We start from the raw sequence: 17,589 nt of genomic DNA on the forward strand, positions 1-17,589 counted from the left end.
TTAATATCCAGTAACTTTCATCTTGAATAACTGATAATCAATATTCTAAACAGTATTTTTTATCTTACTAATATAATAAAATTGTAAATAGACGATGCCCGTATATGGGAGTCTTTTAAGGAAACTTGATAAGAGGGGTCTCAATAAAAAAAGAAAGTAAAATTTTATTTAAACTTCTCAATAGAAGTTTAAATATTATTTTTTTGAAATATTGTCTATCTGTTTGTCTGTAGGTATATTTGTTCCAGTATCACGTTAAAATAACTGTTCCAGATTAGATACGGTTTTAGTTGAGCGTTATGTTTACATAGTGTTTTCTTTTTTTATACAACTTAGAATGGCAAGCAAGCTGCCGACCTACCTGATGGAAAGTGGTAACCGTCGCCTATAGACATGAGCAGTACCATGGACATAACAGAGTATACTGTTTCGCCCATGATACCCCCCCATGCGTTGCCATTCCTGAGGATTCAGATGTTATTCCTCTGTACCCTGTAAATTCACGCCATAACCCACCCTTCAAACCGAAACACAGCTGTGCAAACACAACTGCTTCACGGTTGAAACACGAATGCGACAGAGGTACCCAAGCAATCGACTTTTGTACAAAGTCTCCCTCTGGTATACAGTATACAGTATTTATACACTATTAATAAATTCTGTATCTCACCTATTTTTGGGGAAGATCTCAAAACCATAGATATCCAGAATGCCGATGACAGACGACATGGCAATTTTATCCTTAGGCTCCAGAGAGGCATTCAGTCTCGCCACCAGCCAGTTGAAGTGTTTGCCGTAGATGGCTTTGGCTAGTGCATCCCTGGCGTATTGCGATTGCTCCACATCCAATGGAGTATTGACGACGTCATGACTCGCTTCGATGGTACGGCTGGTCAGCACTTCACGGAGTTTCGTCGCATCCACTTTGAGAAGCTGTTGAGGAATGGGCATTTAATGTTATAATAAGATACCGAAGGATCTTTTGGATCTATCTTTTAATATGTTTAAAACTAAACATTTACTCGGAGGACAAATGTGCATGGTGTTAGTCGATCATGTACGGGCTTCTTAACGATATGATATATTTAAATAAATACACATAATGTTAACAGAGACCAGTATAGTATTATATTATCTGTGACAGAGATTTAAAAATAGTAACTGATGAGTTTCTTGCGGGCTCTTCTCAACAGATAACAACTTTTTGAACATTCATAAAAAAATGGTGATTTAAAAGTGCTTGTAAACAAGTATATTTCAATAAAAGTGATATTCTTTTGGTATACTCTGGCGGAGCACCAGTGAGAAATTCTGAATTTGACAGGTTCGTTAAAAGGTTATTTTTATATGGTTTTTAACTTCACTTACGTATGGGTTAAATCTTGCAAAACTACTCAAATTTTGTATACATAATATAAAATTCAATGATATTACAATATTGCTCAAGTCTGATTTGGTTATTATAGTTAATATTGAGACTCTGAGATTACTTGTTGTATTATTTAGACAAAAAATAGGTTTACAAAATTATAGAGATCAGAATTAATGTTTAGTATATTTATATTTATAGTATTCTATCAATATATAAATTTAAAAAATGTCGTTAAATTCCATCTATACATCTGTATTGATGCCACGTACACGTTTATTTGTTTAAAAACTAGGCTATTTGACGAAATCTAAAAATTTCGATACATTTTTGCAAAAATATTGAAAAGATATAAATATTTGAAAGTCAAGTGATCTGTTAAACATAAAAATAACAGACAAATCGCTTTTGATAATAGTTTTTAATATAGTCATTGTCATATACAATTGTTACTCACAAATGGAGCATTAAGCGAATATCAAGTTGATAAAAATAAAACATTAACAAAAATATTATTTGAAAGGAAATTACACCATATCCGAACTTCATCGCGTACGATAAGTGATGAGCACATTGTATTTTAATATAATATAAATAGAATATATATATATATATATATATATACACACACATTTTTATTCGGTAGAGCAAGTCAGACAATAGCGTTCATAAGTAGAGTGCTAGGCATATTTACATAAACATTCTAAAACAATGGACCTAGTTACGCGACTTGCGGTACAACCACCTCAATCAATAGTCATTGAAGCGAATGAATGTATTGATAATGAAGATCATGATACTCACGAAGATAATAGAAATTGTTATCACTTTTCCAAATTAATCAATATTAGGTAAAAGAACGGAATAATGAAATTTGTTTGAAGCTACTTTTAAAAGAAGTAAATATTAAATTCGTTTAAATATAGTTTTTTATAGTTGTATATAGTCATAAACTATAAAACGTAACTATAAAAAAGTTTGCCGTGTGGTTCTGCTATAGAATGAGCCACTCCTTTCTTTCCTTTGGTTATCGTAAGAGGCGACTCATCATCATCATCATCTTCCTGCCCTTATCCCAATTATTATTTGGGGTCGACGTAATATGTTTTTATCCATATTACTTAAGGATTTGGTTTATAGTTTTACGACCGGCCGCCTGCCTGACGTAAAAGGCGACTAAGGGAATTTAATCGTTGAAGGATGAGCAGCAGCGTCCTTCTTAAAACATTACCAAAGCCTGCGGTTGCCAACCAGACTACCAAGCGTGGCAACCACTAGCAAAACTTCCCCTCTATATTCATTTTTTTTATCTTTATTTGGTCTCCCAGCTATTGTTACATTGATAAGATTTAATATTAAAATTACTGTCTATTTATTCTTAGTGCACAATCATTTTAAAGAATTAGTGGATAGTTAACAGCTGACATGATGATGATGAAAAAACAGATCAGTTAGCCCACTGTGATGAAAACACCTAGAATTCAGCAAGATGGTTTCCAGGGGGACCACGTGGAGACCTACCTGACAGGGTATATTACTGCCAATGGGACTGGAAGTCCGCATTACTAAAAATCCCTTCTTTTACCTACGTACGTTTTAGTACGGTTGGAGTGTAAAAGAAGCAAATGAGATTTAAATAATAAGTTTATATATAACAATAATCTGTTGTATGTGTGCTGTTAAGTATGTGTATGTTATGTATATATTTAATTGTGTATATATTATATATGTATGTGTATGTATGTATATATGTTTGTATATAATAATATTTATATAATAGTGCGCCACCTACCCTTTGTCTTTTTCTCAATGTCCTCTACCCAAAGGTTGTCTGGAAGAGATTGCTTAGCGATAAGGCCGCCTTTTGTACCACTTCTCATTAATATTTACTGTATTTGTTATTTCTCTTTTTACTTGGTGCAATAAAGTGTAAATAAATAAATAAATAAATAAATAACTTATTATACTTACTTCAGCTACATTTTCTGTATTGGGATCGTGATTCAAAATCTCAGCATATCCCTCATTGTTTTTCACAAACTTGATGTTCCCGAGATGTAGGACTGTGGCTACGATAGCAAAGATCTCGCCTTGCTCCGCTTCACCAATTTCAATGACCTTCATAGCTTCCTGCACTATCCGGAACTGCTCTGCGTCATGGTTCTTCTGGCTAACGGGACTTGTCTATAATGAATTAAAAGTATTTTAATATTTGGGTTTTAGTATTTTGATTTCGGTTTTTCGGAAGTAAGATTAAGTAGAAGGGATTTCATGGAAATGTTGTAGTCTAGGTGGTTTTGGAATAACTTTCAGGTAATGATAGCTACCTAATAAATTTTGTGATAATAATATGATAGAACTTTGCTATTGTAAAATATCATATATATTATGAATAATTGTTTGAGGAAGAAGACAAAAGAATCAAGAAACGTTAAAATTCGAAAATAATTTTAGAACTTTTTAAAATTTTTGCTACTTTTAACTTTTTTTAATGGGCAAATGATTTCGTTTTGACCGTGGCTTGGCTTCTTCAAGAAAAATATTTTGATATACAAATATGATCCTTGGGGAACATTTCTCAATTTTTTAAGTTCTATTTGATTTGCTATCAGTTTTTTTATGTCAATATTTTTTATTATATCACTTTGAATTTTGGATTTCAAATTTGTATATTAACTCTACAGGTATGTACAGTAAAGAGATAGTACTTACAATATCAGTGGTATATTTGTAAGCGTCTGGCCTATTTTGCAGCCTTAGTCGGCTCATCAAAGCAGCATCACCGCCTGCTAGAAGCTGGTAGAATATGTGGAAGTTCCTCTCTCCATCCATATGGCTCACGACTCTTGACTTTTCCAGTAGATAGTTTAGGATATGCCCTCCTTCTGGTCCACCTTCATAATTAAACTGGATGTCCATATATTTGCCGAAACGACTGGAGTTGTCATTCCTGTGTGTTTTGGCGTTGCCGAAGGCTTCCAATAGTGGGTTGCTTTGGAGAAGTTTGTCTTTAACTGTCTCGACATTTTGCAAATGGTTGGTGCGAGCCGCTATGTATTCGAGGATCTTTTTGGATGCCTCTGTCTTGCCGGAACCTGATTCACCTGTTAAATATCATTTTATATGAAGTTTGACAACCTTTGTAGTAAAATGTAATATTCAAAGAAAGGAGTTCTAGTGTTCAACAATATATATACATATCTTTATATCAGCCTTTAACTAACCACTGCTGAATATATGTTGAACATATATCTCTCTTGGAAGGGTTTTGCTAGTAGTTGTCACGCTTGGTAGGTGGATTGGCAACCGCAATTAAACTTTAGAGATGTTTTGAGAGGGACGCTGCTGCCCATCCCTCACCTTCCCTTAGTCGCCTCTTGCGGCATTGAATAATCCACTTCTTCCTTTCCCGTTGGTTTCGTAAGAGGTGACTAAAGGAACTTAAACATCACCGACAACCTAACTGCGGTTGCCAATCCGCTTGTCAAGCGTGGCAACTTTTTTTTATATATTACTTAGAAAGGCAAACAAGCTGACGGCGCATCTGATGGAAAGTGGTAACCGTCGCCTATAGACATGAGCAGTACCATGGACATAACAAAGTATACTGTTTCGCCCATGATACCCCCAATGCGTTGCCATTCCTGAGGACTCAGGTATTATTTGGATTGGAAAAACTCCTCTTAAGGAGGAGGCCTATATTCAGCAGTTTATAGTTGACAGCTGATGTAACGATTTAAGAATAGAGTTTTTTAGTTCTCGGTTCTTCTGGTTCTGCCCGTAAAGGACTGAACATAGAAATCGTTATCCTAATCTTAATCGCAAGTGAGGGAGACATTGTAAAAAGTCGATTGCTTGGTTACCTCTGTCCCATTCGTATTTCAACCGTGAAGCAGTTGTGTTTGCATGGCTGTTTCGGTTTGAAGGGTGGGATATGGCGTGAATTTACTGGGTACAGAGGAAGAACACCTGAGGCTTCAGGAATGGCAACGCATGGGGGGTACCATGGGCGAAACAGTATACTCCGTTATGTCCATGGTACTGCTCATATTTAAAGGCGACGGTTACCGTTTTCCATCAGGTGGGCCGTCAGCTTGTTTGCCATTCTAAGTTGTATAAAAAAATTCACCACGATGGGTCAACTGATTTCACTATATCATCACTTACTGGTACCTCGCCAGGGTATACAAATAGTCCAAGCGGTGTTACCATTTCATTATAGTCCATTAAAAAAAATATACAATATTTTGTACCACATGTTATTGGTCTATGAAGTTTAAATAAATAAATGTTATCATCTTACCCGAGATTAATATACATTGCTCTCTGTGTTCATATACAAGCGATCTGTACGCGTTGTCTGCAATTGCGAATCTGAAAAAGAGAAATGTAATAGAATGGGATTTATTTACTTAAATACACGGAAAAGAATCATACATAAATCAGCAGCTGATCAGACAATAAATGAGGAAGAAAGATCCGCAATTGGCGACACTCTTAGAATGGCAAACAAGCTACTGAGCCTTCTAATTGAAAGTGGTAACCTTTTTTTTAATGGATGATAATAGAATAGTAACCGCGCCTGCGCTATCGGTATACGCTGGCGGGGCACCAGTAAGGGATGACAGGTGATGATAAAAATGTCAGGTCAGTTAGCCTATCGTGACGAATTCCATAAGAATTAAGCACGACGGTTTCCAGAAAGTACCACGTGGAGGTCAACCTGATAGGGTGTATGAAAATGATAACTGACGCCTATAGACTCGAACAGCACCATAGACATTACATTATAATGCAGATGTCTATGGTACTGTCTGTAATTTCACTGCCATAACCCACCCATTCGTATGCTCCCGGCATAGTATAAGCCACTCCTTCCTTTCCCGTAGGTGTCGTCAAAGGCAACTTAATGGTAAGGCTGGTATGGTGATAATGATCCTACCCATCAAAACAAACAGCCAAGCAATCACAACTGTTTCACAAGAGAAACTCGAGTGGAATCGACGGGTTCCAAACTCATCAATGTTTTCAATCTAAAGTGGTAACTGCTGTTACAGCATGATATAAGCATTACAGACTATTAGGGCTGTTTATCAAGTGGCAGGTATAATGTCGCTCCTAATGACTATATTATCGACTGATAACTAATTGATAATGTCCGATAATGATAAGAGGAGGATATGTGACAACCTTATTTGACTTACTGCAATATACTTTTTTTATTTATTTATTCTTTATTAACCACATTACAAAAAAAATGTCTGGCAAAAATACTATATAGCATTCTCTCCCAGTCAACCTTTGGCTAAACAGAAATTTTAATATGCGGCGAAAAAAATTACAACACATACAATAGAGATTATATAAATATACATACATGAATATATTAAACAAATATTACATAAATATACAAATATGTAATAAAAATACATACATACAAATCTAAATATACATATATAAATATACCTACATACTTATAGATTATATACGATAAAACAAATAAAAAACGATAGGGATCAAAAGTTTCTTTCTACATATTTATTTAATACTGGCTTTCTGCCCGCTACTTCGTTACGCTTGGATTACAGAAATAGGAAAATCAATTAAATAGACTTCTAGATGGAATATCAAGGTATGACATACAACAGATTTTAAGTTAGATCTTCAGGAATCATATTTAAATTTTTTTTTATTGGATGAAAATGGAGTGGTAACCCCGCCTGCGCTAACGGGATACGCTGGCGGGGCACCAGTGAAGGGTTATAGATGAGAATGAAAACAGGCCTGTTAGCCCATCATGATGAATTCATCAGGAGTTAATCATGTTGTTTCCAGGGGGAACCGCGAGGAGGTCGACCTGGTTGGGTATATTGTTAGCAATGGGATTCTTAGTCTCCATTACTAACAATCCCTTTTCCCCCTATTCAATATATTAGCCATTTACTGTTCACTGCTCAACATAGGCCTTCCCCAAAACGGGGAAGTTGCCAGTAGTTGACACGCTTGGCAGGCAGATTGGCAACTACAGTTAGATTTGGTGATGTTTTAAGACGAACGTTACTGCCCATCCCTCGACTATTAAGTTCCCTTAATCGTTTCTTACAACACACACGGGAAAGTAAGGGGTGGCTCATTGTATACCCGGACCACACAGACGATAGAACTTCAGAAATACAATTATAAAACTGCATCCAATTTGGTCCAATTAATTTTTGCGTTATTTCGGTATTAACATATAGAAAAATAGACAAAATTTCAAAAAATTGTTTCGCCATCTTCTTGCCTTAAGTCCCGTCATATTCATTACTAGCGACCGGTCCCGGCGTCGCACGGGTGGACATTTTTACATATTAAAAAGTGGCCATTAAGGCTGCACACGCGTTAGAAGTTTAAAAATGGAGTAACTTCTCCCGTTTTCCCAACATTTCCCTTTACTGCTCTGCTCCTATTGATCGTAGCGTGATGAAAAGTATACTATAACCTGCCCAGGAGTATGAAGAATAATTGTACCAAGTTTCGTTAAAATCTGTCAAGTAGTTTTTGTTTCTATAACGAACATACAGACAGACAGACAAAAATTTTACTGATTGCATTTCTGGCATCAGTATCGATCACTAATCACTCCCTGATAGTTATTTTGGAAATATATTTCATGTACAGAATTGACCTCTCTACAGATTTATTATAAGTATAGATTATTAATTTAATTACTGTATTACGCTAGAAAGATTAAACATTCTCCCACTATTCTTCTGGTATACCACGATGGTGGCAAACAAGCATACAGTTCGTCTGATGGTAAACGGTCACTGTAGCCTATGAACGTCTGCAACACTAGAGGTGTCACGTGCGCGTTGCCGATTCTGAAGAAACCTTAAATACCCTATGTGAAAAGCCCCATACTTTAGTATCTAGGAACCCCTCAGTTCATTCCATAGCCTGAGGGTTCGCGGGAGAAAATTCCTTTGGAATCATACTGTACGTGAGTATTTAAATTTAAATTCAAGCGTGTGTGGATGAATTCCCTGTCGATGTACGCCATCTAGTCTGTTTAATTAGAACTTAATGTAGTGGTAACTAGGTTTTATTGAAATTATCACAGAAATAATCACTTAAGGAAATTAGTAACAAATACAAATATAAATAAAATAAAATAAATTAAAAAAAGCCTTTTATTTCCCATTATAAAGAAATAAAAAAAAAATATATTACATGCAATTTCATTCAATAACAATTTTTTTCTTAATAAAATAAATTTTTAAAAAATATTCAATCGATTACATAAATTATTCATTTTTTTATATATATTATTATTATTATTATATCTTTTCCTAAATCCTTTTGTAAATACAAATATACAATCAGTTAATTGATTTTTAATTTGTACCATTATTGGGCATCAGTAAACCGACTTAAAATCGAGGCTAATTATATTCCTTTGTTTAAAATATCATAAAATTTTATCGATACAAATTATACATACTTTAGGTAACTAAAATTTTAAAAGTAACTTTAAAATTAGCACCACGTTACTCTAAACAATTGGCGGACGAACCTACACAATTGTCGATAGATACGTTTGCGCTGCTGTATGCATGAGATAGCACAAGATTCCAATATCTGGCCTCTTGTACTTTTTCATTTGCATAGTAAAATTCCTATAAACTATAATATATAAGTTTCCTATGACATTGTCAGCGTGAATCAGTACATAAAACATCTTAAATGTTAAAATAGGGTTTAACCTATCCATGTACCAAATCATTCAAAACCATTCAAAAACATCAAATATATGTAATTCTTTTTGTTTATAACAACAGTAGGTATACAAAAAACTAGAATGTCTAAAAACTATACTTATAATAAATTCAAATATATATCAAATTAACTATCACGCTGTTGCGTTTATAGAAACAAAAAACACGGATTTTAACGAAACTTGGTACAATTATATTATCGTACAATCAAATTTACATCAAAAATGAGGAAGGCCTCGCGGGTCTTTGCAGTACACATTTTTTTTCATTTATATTAGTTTTTAATTGGCCACTATTCAACATATGCTATGTGCCTCTCTTTTGATGTGTTTTGCTAATAGTTGCCACGCTTGACAGGTGAATTGGCAACTACAGTTAGGCTTTTGAGATGTTTTAAGAGGGACGCTGCTGACCAACATATATACTCGTGCTTATTACTAAATTATATATATATTAGTACATATATACTTGTATTTACAAAACTACGGAACACGAATACGGTATTTACAGGGGGGAAAGGGATTGTTAGTAATAAAGACTAAAAATCCCATAAAAATATACCCAATCACGTCGACCTCCTCGCAGTTCCCGTGGAAACTATCAAAATATTCCTGATGAATTCATCATGATGGGCTAACTGGCCTGTTTTCATTATCATCCATTACCCTTTACTGGTGCTCCGCCAGCGTATCCTGTTAGCGCAGGCGAGGTTACCATACCATTTTTACCCATAAAAAAAAATACGGTACTTACACGTGTGGTGGTGCCTCGAAAAACGCTTTCTTGTAGTACTGCTGGATCTTCTCCTCTGTGTAAATTGGCAGGTTCTTGTATGGGTTTACGGAGATCAACACATTGCCGATGTATGTCTGAAGGACAACGAGTAATATATTAATATGTTATAGTAGTTCTTCAAACTAAAATATTGTAATAAAAACTACAGGTGTTGTTAAAAAAAGGGACAAAGAGGTTTCTTCAGGGTCGGTACCACGTGACACCACGGTATATATATATATATATATATATATATATATATATATATATATATATATATATATATATATATATATATATATATATATATATATTGCACTTGAACAATAGATACAGCTATTAGTTTAACAACTTGTTAACTTAGGGAGGGCTTATTTCTAAAAGAGATTTCTTCCAGCCAATTAGCCAGATATCTTTCAAAATAAAATAAACAATAAATAAAATATATGATGAAACACCCAAAATATGTTTGCCGGACAACACTTCAGCTCCACGTTAAGTTAGCACTTACAATTGTGCTGACCTTACTTATGATTTTAGTATATCTAAACTACGCTCTACCACTTGTAAATGTATAATAAAGTTTTTTTTTTTATTACAAAATCCGTCGCCACATTTATTTCACGTATAATGCCCGTGGTATTGCAGGCGTTCATAAGCTACGGTAAATGCTTAACATCAGGTGGGCCATATGCTTGTTTACCACCTTAGTGGTATGTAAAAAAACAAGGATTTTGTAGAATCTATCACTGATAGATATGATAATAGAACTAATCACAGACTTACATAAATAATGTTCTCCCTGAACCGCTTCCTGAGGTTGTCTATGAAGGCAGCCTCGGAGCGGTAGTCCTCGAGCAAGATGAAGTCCTGAACGCCGACGCGCTCCCGGTGCTGGAGTGCGTGCTCCATGTGGCCCTGGATGGAAAACGGACGTTGGAGCCTGCAACGAAACATGCATCTGGTTAATGCCATATCTCCCGTGACAATTGTATGTTTTTGTTTCCATAAAATTGGCTTATTAATCTATATTTACATATCGCATGGGGGTATCATGGGTGAAACAGTATATTCAGTTATGTCCATGGTACTGCTCATGTATATAGGCGACGGTTACCACTTTCCATCAGGTGGGCCGTCAGCTTGTTTGCCATACTAAGTTGTATAAAAAAATAAATAAAAAAAAAAAAAAAAATAAAAAAAAAACACTGTGTCTTGGTAATCCCTTATGGATTCCCGCGATACGGGTTCGCCTAGTGTGGGGTCCAATGTATTCACATTGTAAATTTTATGTGTAAATATAAATAAATAAACAATATATAAAAATAATAGATTTAAATACATATATATTTATATATGTTTAATTATCACACATCTAATAATAAATTAAAAATTGTGTCTCACAAACAAAACCGACTTCAGTTGTGATAAAACTACTGAATTACTTAAAAACTAATTTAAAATTTTAACTACTAAACTAATTTTAATAAATATTTCTTTAGGATCAATCTGTAAGTATTTAATTACAAATAAAAAAAGAATTTTGAAAAGACAGTAATAAAAATAAAACAAGCGTTACTTATAATTATTTAGCTAGATACAAAATAAAAATCCGTTAATTTAAAATAATTCATTCATTGAATACATACTATCTACTAATGTTATACATTATTATATGAAGTAAGTAAAACTAGGCACTCGTAATGTGAATTGGTGTAAAAGCTTACCGCAAACTCTCTATTCTAAACAGCAAAACTCTCTCATTTCCGTAACCCATTGTGACTTACACTTATACATGTAATGTTATTAAGAAACTCACGTCGACTAAATGTACATTCTCACAAAATATCACGGCATTAACTTTTATAAGCGCATAAACAAATACATTAGGTTAATGATAATTAGTATCCTGGGAAAATAAACAAAGCGCACAAATAGAAATGGCAGTTATTTACAAATTTGTTTGTAGTTATTATTATTATTATTGTAATAGTTTATTGCTAATTATAAACTACAATGTTTATATTTTTATTTTTTAATTTAAACTTTTATTTTTGTTCAACGATAATAATTGCCAGTGTCCGGAATAAAATTTGTTTTAAATTTCGAACGATATTTTTTATTTACAGCCAGCATAGTATTATAATATTATCTACGACAATACTAAAAGAACCATTCTAAAAACAATTTTGGTGTATGATGAGGTGTATATGTATATTATTTAAATTAATATAATAAAAAGAAAAGCTAATTATCAGCGAGTAACATGGGCTATATCAACACGTTTGTCACCGTCACAATTGACATTGTTGATCTTTTTTATGGAGCAATTCAAATTTCTATTAGTCCCTACACAGAATTCTAAATTTGAATTTGTCATTCGATTTTGCATTTTAATTCCAAATTTAAATATTTTCAATTCACGTGTCTATGAATCATCTCGTTGTCCACTGGCGGTGATGAGATTACTGGACAATATTATTATGGTCACGAATTCACGATTGAAGTAGAGGTTTTTTTTTGCAAAGCAAAATCTACTTGTTATTATTAATGTCGTCCTTCCGTGGTAGTGGCGTGGTACTTAAGAAAATTAATGTATTCTAGTACGGTTGTCCATTAATAGCTACCGGAACGGATATCCGTCGATGTCGATTCTTTGGATGGCTAAGTGATTGATGCTAGTATGCCATATTTAAACCATAGACAATTCTTGTGTAAAGAAGTTCATTGCTTAAATGTTAAAACAGCTAGACGGTTTTTTATGAAATTTGGTACACGGGTAGATTATATCCTAATTTAACAAACAATGATATGTACTTTATATACAGGTATACGCGAGTAAAGCCATGGAATGCAACTAGTTATTCATAAACAAACTAAGACCGTAGCACGAGCGGTATTTAGTCCCTCTGCGGCTGCTAAATTGGTAAGCGTTTGATATTTGTGGATATAATGTCAACTTCGCTAAATATCACAGTATATGTCGCGAGATTTCCCACAATGACAACAGGGAATTGTCATACAGGAGGGCTTCATTTGTAAAACGCCTTGCAACCTGTTTTCAGGGTTCAGTAATAAAAATATTTGTTTTTATGCAACTTAGAATAGCAAACAAGCTGACGGCCCACCTGATGGAATGTGGTAACCGTCGCCTATAGACATGAGCAGTACCATGGACATAACAGAGTATACTGTTTCGCCCATGATACCCCCCATGCGTTGTTATTCCAGAGGACTCAGGTTTTATTCCTCTGTACCCTGTAAATTCACTGCGATATCCCACCCTTCAAACCGAAACACAGCCATGCAAACACAAGATAAAAGGAATCCTTATGGTGCGACTTTACTCGTCTGCCCGTCTGTCACAGCGCTATATCTCAGCTGCTACTAATGCTATCGATTTAAAATTTGCTACTATTTTATATATTATTGCTCTGCACAAATTACAATGGAAATAATCGTAAAATGTTTTGTTTTTTTGCTAAGGAGTCCAAAAATGGGTATTCAAAGTTTCAAAAATGAAGCTAATATTCCAAGTGGGATATCATATTGTTGTATCAGCCGTTAATTGTCCATTGCTGAACATAGCCTCTCCCATAAGGGGGGTCTTGCCGGTAGTTGCCACGTTTGGCAGGCGGGTTGGCAACCGCAGTTTGGCTTTTGATGTTTTAAAAGGGACACTGCTTTTCATCCTTCTACTATAAACTCCCTTAATCACCTCTTACGACATCTACGGGAAAGGAAGGGGTAGCCTATTTTATGCCGGGAGATACACAACTTGGGATATTATATGAAAAAACTATATTTGTACATTTTAAAACAAATTTTTATTTATTAAAAAAACATTTTCACATTTACTGTCGTCTTATTCAAATTGAGTCACATTTAATTGACATATTATACGTTTTTTTAAAACGCCCCTTTTTCAATGTTGCAAGTAATTTAATTAAAAATTACCCAGATCAGCAGGTTAACTCTTGCATTTAATATCGATATCAATCTAATTTTATATTTAATGACAATTTTGTACTTCACTCACGAAATAACCATTAGGATTGAAGGTAAAATTTGGATCAGTTTGCAATACTTTGCATTAGCAAGTTGCACTAATATGAATCTATCAGAACAGTATGTAACCATTATGCTGCCAGTATTGCAAGTCGAGAGCATGAAACGTTTTAATTCCAATATCGATCTATTGGAATTTATCTCAAAAGTAACTCCACAGGTCGAAAAATTAAAATTGAATTGGAAACTGTTTTTTCTGATATAATATAAATAAAAACGGCGCTGGTAGGAGAGGAGGCCAGCGACAATAATAAAATAATATTAAGAGAGGCTTAGCAATATATTTTCCTAAGACAATCACAATATAACCATAGTAAGTCAATCAAATAGAAAAAAAAAAATAGATATCAAAAAGACATATTCATAATATAAAAATATAATTCTAAAAAGGTAAATTATATAAAAAGAGGTCTGTCGCCAACAATAGATATTCATATGTATGCATTGCTTACAAATTAATTTACATGCATTATTTAAAAAGCCGGCCATTTTAAATTACTTCAAAATGAAAATTTATTTTACGTTCATACTTGGATATCAAAGTAATTACACAAAGATAAACATCATTAGAAATATTTAAACAATATTATCTTGTTTTTCCAAATATATTTTTAAATTTTTTTTCTATTTATATTCTTAATAATTATTTATCATTTTTATTTTTCTAAATTATCGTATAATTAAATGTAATTTCTCCCATATTTTGAGTAATAAATATATGTCATGGTAACACTCTTCACGCACACATAAATAAAAAAGTTGACCTATTTTTGGCGAAGCATTTGTATTGAGACACTATAGGTATAATCTACTACGAACACATGACATTCCTGCTAAAGTGACTGTTTACTCGCATCACGTGTATACCGTTTATCAGACGGGCTATAACATATTCCTATTCGCCACCTTAGTTGCATCAAAACAACATACTAAGCGTATTAAGTATTGCATAAATTTTTAAATAAAACAAATCATGACAATTCATGACAACACAGGGGGTCTACCATGAAATGAAATTCTGAATTTTCGGGCTTAATTTCGTGTTTTTGTTCGTACCAATATCGACCCTATAAATGAGCTTAACATTTCATTTATCATAAATCCTACCATAAATGTCGAAAGGAACGATACTTTAGCATTTTTAATATTCTTAAACGGTATGTATTAAGTAATTTTAACATCAAATTTTTGTATCGTTCGGATCCGAAATAGCGGAAAACATTTCATGGTAGGCCCTCTGACTGATTTCAACTACTCTTTATATATAAATGTAATTTTTTTTTTCTATATTTTATTTTTTATTTTCATGTTGTTATTACTTGTAATGTAAGTATATGTAAGTGTTATGGATTATTGAAATAAATTTTCATTCATTCATTAATTTATTTATTTATCTTTATATTTTTAAATATTTAGAACAGTTTAAATTTAGTACTGATATTAAGTTAAATAGTTTTTTTTACATGGATGGTAATGGAATGGTTGCTTCACCTGCGTTAACGGTATAGGCTAGCGGGGCACCAGTGAAGGATAATGAAGAAAGACAAAAGCAGGTCCGTTTTTTTTCTATGGATGATAATGGAATAGTAACCCCGCCTGCGCTATCGGTATACACCGGCGGGGCACCAGTAAGGGAGGATAAATGAAAATGAAAGAGCAGGTCAGTTAGCCCATCGTGATAAATACACCTGGAATTTAACACGATGGTTTCCAGGAGGGATACGTGGAGGTCGACCTGATGGGGTATATTGCTAGCAATGGGACTGGTAGTCCGCATTACTAACAATCTGCCCTCCCAAGCAGGTCCGTTGACCCATCAACATTAACCACAATGGTTTTCAGGGGGTAACCGTTTGGAGGTCCACCCAGCAGAGTACATTCCTAGTAATGGGGTTATTAGTCTACATTACTAACAATCCCTTCTCTAGTACTAGTACATTATGCTAGCAATATACCCAGCCAGGTCGACCTCCTCGCTGTTCGCCCTGGAAACTATCATGGTTAATTCCTGATGAATTCATCATGATCGGCTAACTGGCCTGTCTTCATTCTCATCTATCATCTTTCACTGGTGCTCCGCCAGCGTATCCCGTTAGCGCAGGCGGGGCTACCATACCATTTTCACCCATAAAAAAAGTACTAGTATAGTTACTTGTACATGGTAGATAAAGGTATATAATAAATTTCCGCAATACACAACTGTCCTTACTTACAGCCGTCTTTGTATTATCCTTTATGATGTCATCGCTACGAATAGGCGCAGGCACTCACCGCATACATCCTTATTCAGAGAGCAGTCTGACAATGACCTATTTCATGTTGAAGCTACGCTTAGTTTATCTGGCACGTAGGTGGACTTGTTTTATCTCTATTTACGTAACTATAAAAATTGTTGGAGTATTAAGTGTGTTTCACTAAAGGTCCAAAAATATTATTAACATTATTCATAGGTGGCAACTTTTGTAGTATTTTTTTTAAGACAGTGTGTGCTCTCTTGTCTGTGGTTCTTTTCCTTTTCCAACTGAAACTATAATGTACGCGTGAGTGAAGTGATAAATTAAATATTATAAAAATATTGTCCGCTATTTTTTTTTTTAAATACCATCAAAAATACTGTAGGTCCTCGTAACATTGAGTAGAGAATTAATTATTATTATTTTAAGAAACTGTCCGCCTCGGCTTCGCATTTGTATTAAATCTGTCAAGTGTGTCAATATTTTTTAAAATCTTTCAACTGTCTTCTGTCTCACTCACTTTGACTTTGAAAGAGGGAGACTTTGTACAAAAGTTGATTGCTTGGGTACCTCTGTTCCATTCGTGTTTTAACCGTGAAGCAGTCGTGTTTGCATGACTGTGTTCGGTTTCAAGGGTGGGATATGGCGTGAATTTACTGGGTACAGAGGAATAACACCTGAGTCCTCAGAAATGGCAACGCATGGGGGGTATCATGGGCGAAACAGTATACTCTGTTATGTTCATGGTACTGCTCATGTCTATAGGCGACGGTTACCACTTTCCATCAGGTGGGCCGTCAGCTTGTTTGCCATTCTAAGTTGTATAAAAAAAACTTACTTTTTTATAAAAAGATTTTTAACCAAAATTTTTCACTTTCCTGTACGATTTTTCAAACATAATCTTTTATACAAACCTTGTCCTGACATTCGTTCGTTCTTCTTTTTGAAGTTAATTGAAAAGCACTCTAACCATATCGATTTCACCCCGTATTTTTGATTATATTTTATCTAAAAAACTATTCAACTTGACACCGTTTTACAAATGGCAACAATGAAGACTGGAAACAATAACCGTGGCCGGCGCACCGTGGTAATGAAATGGTCAGGTTAAGTGATTCTTGCACGCAAACTTGTTCCCGCATCGTCTAGCTTACAGTCGAGTTTTGTTATCTTTTGTTCCAGAAATCTGATATATTTATTTTATTTAAGTTTTCTACGAAATATGACAACAGTGGTAACAGTCGCCTATAGACATGTGCAGTACCATGGACATAACAGAGTATACTGTTTCGCCCATGATATCCCCCATGCGTTGCCATTCCTGAGGACTCAGATGTTATTCCACTGTACCCTGTAAATTCACGCCATATCTCACCCTTCAAACCGA

At 34.3% G+C, this 17,589-nt stretch overlaps 1 protein-coding gene across 2 annotated transcripts in view; it reads right to left on the bottom strand.

The window, feature by feature from the left end:
- Positions 1-17,589, bottom strand: part of LOC113520707 (unconventional myosin IC) — an 82,720-nt gene that overhangs the window by 16,089 nt on the left and 49,042 nt on the right. For both annotated transcript variants that reach the window (XM_052897360.1, XM_052897361.1), the window contains exons 2-7: positions 10,687-10,843; positions 9,880-9,995; positions 5,673-5,743; positions 4,082-4,473; positions 3,341-3,553; positions 671-933 (exon numbers count right to left, since the gene is read on the bottom strand). In XM_052897360.1, the coding sequence (XP_052753320.1) occupies positions 671-933; positions 3,341-3,553; positions 4,082-4,473; positions 5,673-5,743; positions 9,880-9,995; positions 10,687-10,843 (1,212 nt within the window). The remainder of the gene's footprint in view (positions 1-670; positions 934-3,340; positions 3,554-4,081; positions 4,474-5,672; positions 5,744-9,879; positions 9,996-10,686; positions 10,844-17,589) is intronic.

The sequence above is a fragment of the Galleria mellonella genome, unplaced genomic scaffold, assembly GCF_026898425.1.
Source record: "Galleria mellonella isolate WM207_F2 unplaced genomic scaffold, CSIRO_AGI_GalMel_v1 utg36, whole genome shotgun sequence".
NCBI classification, from domain to species: Eukaryota; Metazoa; Arthropoda; class Insecta; order Lepidoptera; family Pyralidae; genus Galleria; species Galleria mellonella.